This window comes from Gadus macrocephalus, chromosome 15 (assembly GCF_031168955.1).
Source record: "Gadus macrocephalus chromosome 15, ASM3116895v1".
NCBI classification, from domain to species: domain Eukaryota; kingdom Metazoa; phylum Chordata; class Actinopteri; order Gadiformes; family Gadidae; genus Gadus; species Gadus macrocephalus.
Genome location: NC_082396.1, coordinates 7,779,074 through 7,786,087, shown reverse-complemented (window position 1 = coordinate 7,786,087; position 7,014 = coordinate 7,779,074). Strand labels below are relative to the sequence as shown.

The following is a 7,014-nucleotide window of genomic DNA, read 5'->3' as shown; positions in this document are numbered from 1 at the left end:
ATCCTCCTCTGCCTCCTCATCACCTCCTCCTCCTCATCACCTCCTCCTCATCACATCCTCCTCCTCCTCACCACCTCCTCCTCCTCATCACCTCCTCCTCATCATCAACTCCTCCTCCTCATGACCCCCCCCTCATCACCTCCCCCGCCTCCTCCTCTTTCTCTTCATCACCTCCTCCTCCTCCTCATCATCAACTCCTCCTCCTCATGACCTTCCCCTCATCACCGCCTCCTCCTCTTCCTCTTCATCACCTCCTCCTCCTCATCACCTCCTCATCACGTCCTCCTCATTAACATGAATAGTCTGCATAAGAGACAGCATTAACAGGGCTTTTGTTTTGAACATACATTCTGGAATTAAAGACAGTGTGTGGTTTGTAAATACCTTGCCAACCAGACACTTTCAGGCCTACAGCCTAAAGCTCTTCACGATCTTTATAGAAATGTACCTTGGCACTTGTTGATTCTCTGATCATCCTAACTTTGGATTTGACACTCTTTCCTCTGCCTGTTTTTCTAGGATTCCTCCTCAGTGAAGGAGGGATCCTTCACAGCCTGCCGCTCCTCCCCACTGAGGCTAAAGAGCCGCTCATCAACAGATTACCGTGGCGCTCGCAACGTTTTCCCTCTGGAAAAACATTCTGGGTGGTTCGGACACATCATCCGTGTTCGGACAACAATATGAGATTAGAGAGAAGATCAGAGGGATTAGAAGAGGCTGCGGCGAGGAGGAGCAGCAATTACGTGATTAAGAAGCCATTAGCCGGGGCTGGACGTGATTAGGGCTGCCATCAGCGTCTTCCTTAAAACACGTATTATACATATTAATATCTCCTCTTAAGAGCCGCCGGAAAGCAGGCCATTAACGCCTCCTGCCCGGGGAGAGATGAGCTGGACGGTCGTCATGGAGACACTCTCCTCCTGTCACGCCCAGAGACAGTTCAGTTCAGTTCAAACGTCTGCGGCCCCCCATCCACGGACCCTGCTGACAGGACAGGTAGAGGGGTCTTCTACATCAGGACGTTTAGCAGATGCTTTTATCCCAAGCGACTTACAATAAGTACATTTGTCAGAAGAAGGAGTGTCTGAGTGTGTGTTAGAGTGTGTTAGAGAGTGTTTAAGAGTGTATAAGAGTGTGTTAGAGAGTGTTTAAGAGTGTATAAGAGTGTGTTAGAGATGTGTGAGAGAGGTGACCAGGAGGTTCTGGAAGGTTCTGGGGACCCTGACCTGTTGGGGGTTAGGGTTAGGGTCCAGCCTTCTCCACTAAACGCTGTTCCCTTGGCAGGTCCGTTCAAACTTGGGTTCCTTGCACAGTGTACAACAGTTTCAACACACCTTAATATATTAAGCAAACAATCGACTTTTCAGTTCTGAATGTGATTCCATCGTCGAGGAGATGATAATTGATGACAGGCCAATCGGTTGGCTATGTAGTGTGTAAGATTGCATTATCATTTCGCTGTCAACGTAAAGGAGCCTTTACTTTGAAGGAACCTCTTAACTTTGGTCCAGCTGTGGCTCCTCAGATAAACTGTAGACCCCTACTTCACGTCGACTATCATATCCTCTGCAAGTGCTTTCATTATAGCGACAACCTGTGCTTGTAGCACAGCTGTAAACTGATCATTTTAGCGTCAAGGATGATAGCTTATTTCAGACCGGAAGTGTAAGCAAAACCGGAACAACCGAGAATGTAAACCAGAGCTCCGAGGGCTGTTGCTGGTGGTGAAATCAATGTGTGACCCTTGTGTGGAAATGATAAATGTTGAACCCAAAATGTCGTTTTGACTCAAAGATGTATCTTCATTTTGTAAATTGGCTCTTTGAACAAACATTTCAGCAACTTGTGTGAGTATAGTGTTGAGTATAAGTATCTTTATGTCTATCTTTAGGGTTATCTTCTCTCTCTGTTAACTTCTCTCTCTGAGAGCATCATCAGAGTAAAACTATCTAACGACTGAAGTATCATCAGATAATAACTGATAGATAGTAGTCTATATTTTATAAGCATTATAATTACTTATACTTATAGATAATAGTTTTTATAATCATTATGGATAATAGTCAATGTATAGGCTAATCATTGGATAAAAGTTGTATTTTCATTAAAGATAATAGCCCTTACTTTATTATCATTTTAGATAATAATTCTGATTTATAGATTATAGAATTTTTTATCATTAGGCCTATAGATAATAGTCCTTCTATAATCATTCTATAATAATTAAATATCCTTATAGATAATGGCCTGTACGTCATTATAATATTATTATTATTAATAATAATAATAATAATAATAATAATAATAATAATAATAATATTATTATTATTATAACTACTTCATTATTATTGTAGATAACAGCCTACACTTATTATAATTTTCCCAATACTGCAAGTCCCAGCACCGGTTTACCAGTTTATTAAAAAAGGATCTTCCAATGCGTGTTTTAAGACCTATTGAACATTGGTATAATGGTTAAATCAGTCCGTTTAAAACAACCTATGAAACATCTGCGTCTGGTAAGCTTCGGCTGTTTTGAGATCAAACTGAACGGAAAACATTTAAAGATTATTTCACATTAATTGAGACCGCTATCAAAGCCCATGATTAAGATTTAAAGCCATTAATAATTCGATTCATCAAGATGATTTTCTCTGAGTGTTTCCTCGTCACTAAACACGAGACCTTAAACAGAACATGCGGCCGATTCCAAAAATACGTTCCTTTATTTACCAAACGGATCGTTATTGCTTATGTAGATACATCATAAAAAACATGAATATTACATGAAATACATTCATTAACAACATATTTGCTCTTTTGAGTTGCATATATTTTTCCCAATCAGCCCCGAGTCACAGAGTGGCAATAGCTTCGATATCTGGTGGATTATTACAGAGTATAGCAACATCACAGGATCTCTTCTTTAAACACCGAGCATATAAAACATCATTTAAATACATAAATACAGTGAACAATATTGCGGTAATTACATGATGGATACGCGAACTTCGTCTCGTAAGTCCTTAAAATAAAAAATAATATATAAATAATAGAATAGTCTTCAGAGGGTTGCTCTGTGTGCAATGGGCGGAAGTTGGTCCCGGTGGTTCCGGTCAGTCGTGGTCGGAGTCGCTGCGGGGGGTCCGAGGGGGGGCCGGGGAGGCCGGCCTCAAAGTGCTCTTGGTGCTGCTGCTGCTGCTGTCGTGCTTGGAGGTGCTGGACAGGTCCATGGCCATGTCGTCGCTGTCCTCGGCCTGCGAGGCCCGGCCGCTCCACACCGGGCTTTCCCGGCCCTCCTCCTTCGCCTTGTGGTGCTCCTCCACCGGGGACTCCGCGCGGGAGGAGTCGGGGCTCCCCGGGGCGTCCTTCGGGACCTCCAGAGACTTCTTGTGCATTCCTGAGGGAACGAGAGAAGGTCACGTTAGTGTTTCGTTTTTATCATTTATATATTTATAATATTTAATTATTCAGCTCTATTAAACCCCGAGGCCTAAAATACTTTTCTCCTAATTTTTAAATACATTTTTCATGATGCACCACCATTTTAATTTAAGAAATTATAGCCTACTAAATATACTCAATATTTGTGTTTAACTGTATTGTGATGAGCAATTATTAGATTAAATTATTTACAGATAGGCTTACTGGATTTTTATCTACAAAATAATTTGGTTGGTAAAAAACTCTATTCGTATATATATACCTATCCATATAATAAACATCTGGTATAAATCACGTGACCTATATATATATAGATCCATATTTATATCGACCTATACACAGATGTATATGCATATATATACACATCTGTATGTAGGCATACATAATATATACGAGGGATGTGTTTATATAGATCAGTGTATATATGCATATAGATCTATATGCATGGATATATATATATATATATATATATATATATATATATATATATATATATATATATATATATATATATATATATATATATAGTTATAGATATAGATATAGATCTCTCCATATAGGGCAGAGTGGTGTCTGAATGTAGAATGAGGGAACAACCTGCAGGTTGCTCACCTAGGAGCCAGGGAGCACACGACCCCATCAGGCCGCTCTTGGCAGAGTTGATGATGGACTGAGGCAGCGGGATTGAGTGCCGCACCATGGCGCCGTACAGCCCGTACTCCGCCATCACGCTGCTGCGGCCCCAGCATTTCTCCCGCTTCCGCCACTTGGCGCGTCGGTTCTGGAACCACACCTGGATCCGGTCCTCCGGGAGCTCCGTCTTCATCGCAAGCATTTCGCGCGCGTACACGTCGGGGTAGTGCGCCTCGTGGAAGGCCTTCTCGAGCTCTTCGAGCTGGTGCGACGTGAACACGGTCCTGAAGATACAACACACGCGCTGTTAGGAGCGGGTCTCCGTTAACGGAGCTCCGGGACGTAGACCGGGCAAGGGGTCAGCAACGGGGACGTAGACCGGGCTAACGGGTTGATAACGGGGGCGGGGCTTACGGGTCGGTAACGGGGGCGGGGCTAACGGGTCGGTAACGGGCTTACCGGTGTCTCCGTTTCTTCCTCTTCTGGGACCCGGTCCCGGAGCTCTTGGGGTCGTTGCGGTCGGACAGACCCTCCTCGTCTGGGGAGAGAAACGGAGGTCCATTTAGAGGAGGAGACCCAGAGAGACCCGCCCTCACGGAGCAGACCCATGCTCTCTCTGCGGTCCTCAGACCCAAAGAACTAACGACCCGAGACCGAATTTAAAGTCTGACTCCGGGTCGTTGTTAATCGAGTCCCCCCCCGCCGCCCCCGAATCCAAAGGCACGTTCCTTTATTGACCAAACGGATCGTTATTGCTTATGCAGATACATCATGAATAGCTTCTATGTCTGGTGGATTACTACAGAATGCAGAGACATCACAGGAGTCAACACTGAACATCTCCTCCCCCCCCCCACCCCACCCCCCAGTGACCGGAATACTCCCCCCCCCCCCCCCCCTCCCCGAGTGAGCACCTACCGGAGTAGGGGTCCCGCTGCTGCTCCTGGAGGCTTTGCAGGTAGTGGCTCTCCGAGCGGGCCTGCAGCAGGGGCAGGTGGCCGGGCATGAAGCAGGGGGCTCCCGTGGGCTGCTGGGCCGCCAGGCTGCACAGAAAGCCCAATCCGAGGGGCAGCGAGCCCCCGGGGAACGGGTATCCCCCGAGGCCCGCGCTCTGCACCTCGCCGCTCCCACCTAATCCCGGGGCGGACGGGCGAGAGGACTGGATGTCCGTCTCGAGCCCCAACAGGTCCGTGATCGCAAAGCCCTTTGACCGGAAACCGGAGCCGTGCAGTCGTGATTTATCGATTCCGAATCCTGGCGTGAGCATCCTGACCTTCGGTCTGTCCTCGCTGTCCTCTCGCGCCGTCATGCTGGACTTTCTCTTCACGAGCCGGTGGCTGATGAGGCTCGAGATGGGAGGGGGCGTGCATTTATCTGCGCGCTGTCCGCCAGGGATCATCCGCGGCGGCCAATCAGGAGCCAGCAGTCCGTGCGGACGGGTCGCGAGGGGGTGGGCGTATCCCCGGGGATTAATTGCCACCAATTTCCCCTTCAATCCTTTGAGGATTTTCATCCGCGCGCTCGTTCAGAGTTCCAACGCGCGCAGCCACTATAGACGGCACGCGGCCTGTTGTCCATAGCAACACCATCAGGACCGCCTTATCAGGCCCACGTGACCGCACGTGTCGCTGTGATGAATTAGCTTTAAAACGAACTGCGATATGAGTTTTGGTTTAGGCTGATTTTTTTAAATTCTTAACGGACCTCAACGTGGAGGGACGGAATGCATGAGCGCGCGCCCTGTCAATATTTATCCATTAGGCTATCCAATTTTGATGACAAACGTGGCGCTTGGGACGTGTTTATGAGCGTCTGTGTGTGTTTGTATGTGAGTGTGTGTGTGTGTTTGTGTGTGTGTGTGTGTGTGTGTGTGTGTGTGTGTGTGTGTGTGTGTGTGTGTGTGTGTGTATGTGTGTGTGTGTGTGTGTGTGTGTGTGTGTGTGTGTGTGTGTGTGTGTGTGTGTGTGTGTGTGTGTGTGTGTGTGTGTGTGTGTGTGTGTGTGTGTGTGTGTGTGTGTGTGTTATGTTTGATGTTTAATTTCATCTTGGCACGAGGCCTTGCTGACACGTGCCCCCTCGGCGCGCGGCTACTTTCACTGGTCCTGACAACACGCGCTACGCGCGCGCCCTAATTAGAGTTTTAATCCTTACAGCGCGCGTCACCGGGCAGATATTACAGATATTAGAGATATTAGGGCGGTTGGGCCTCGGAATCAGCTTTATTCGCTGTAGTTAAAGTTAATTCGACGTGTCTCGCTCCAAAATGAAGCTCCTTACGTGGAAAGTCATTTGGAAATTAGGGCCAAGTTGCGGTAATCCCCGCGCGGCTGGCGGAGACAGTGCGGTGCTGAGCTACTCTGACATTGAAAGAGTAAACACATCCTGGCCCGCAGGCCCCATGGGGGCCCAAAATAAAAAAGCCAAAAGCAATTAGAGAAATCGTCTTATAAGATAATTAAACCAAATAGCCTACATTAAATGTGTTTAATCTAAGAGCTTTCCAAAATGTGCGGTCGGAGCCCGGTGGGCCTCGACGCGGTCCGCTCTGACTCAAGCTTTGTTTGGGCTCAGAACCACAATTAAATGTCCTCTAAATGGATTATCGCTTATGGGTGATTTCAGATATTTGAAATAATAAAATTGATATTAGGAGGACTTAATATGATCAGACAAAAAAGCCTTTCGATTAAGGATAATGAAGCTTTATCCGCGGTAGAGTATTTTAGTGGTAAATACAATTAAATAAAGAAGCGATTTAGTGTCCGCTCATCACATTCTGACGGACGTCACGTTCCTGATCAAATGAAATCCAACAGTTAACAGGCGATTATTAGTAATAATAATAATTACGTATATACTGTATATATATATATATATATATATATATACATATATATATAGGCTATATAGGCCTATATATATATAGGCCTATTCTAT

The 7,014-nt window shown here is 46.0% G+C and overlaps 1 protein-coding gene across 2 annotated transcripts; it reads right to left on the bottom strand.

The window, feature by feature from the left end:
- Positions 1-2,707: 2,707 nt before the first annotated feature.
- Positions 2,708-5,605, bottom strand: vsx1 (visual system homeobox 1 homolog, chx10-like). 2 transcript variants are annotated; one of them, XM_060073459.1, is made up of 4 exons: positions 4,996-5,605; positions 4,537-4,615; positions 4,042-4,361; positions 2,708-3,400 (listed from the first exon to the last, which is right to left on the bottom strand). In XM_060073459.1, exons 1-4 carry the CDS (start codon positions 5,588-5,590, stop codon positions 3,117-3,119), a joined length of 1,278 nt encoding a protein of 425 aa, XP_059929442.1. In that variant the 5' UTR covers positions 5,591-5,605; the 3' UTR covers positions 2,708-3,116. The 2 variants fall into 2 exon arrangements, with proteins under 2 accessions (XP_059929442.1, XP_059929443.1); XM_060073460.1 differs by having other exon boundaries at positions 4,057-4,361.
- Positions 5,606-7,014: the final 1,409 nt, after the last annotated feature.

Excerpts from the sequence above, each read along its gene's own strand:
- vsx1 (XM_060073459.1), bottom strand. The coding sequence starts at position 5,590 with ATGAAAATCCTCAAAGGATTGAAGGGGAAATTGGTGGCAATTAATCCC. Across the intron at positions 4,616-4,995 it reads GCAGCGGGACCCCTACTCCG|ACGAGGAGGGTCTGTCCGAC; the intron begins GTAGGTGCTCAC and ends TTCTCTCCCCAG. Across the intron at positions 4,362-4,536 it reads AGGAAGAAACGGAGACACCG|GACCGTGTTCACGTCGCACC; the intron begins GTAAGCCCGTTA and ends TTGTATCTTCAG.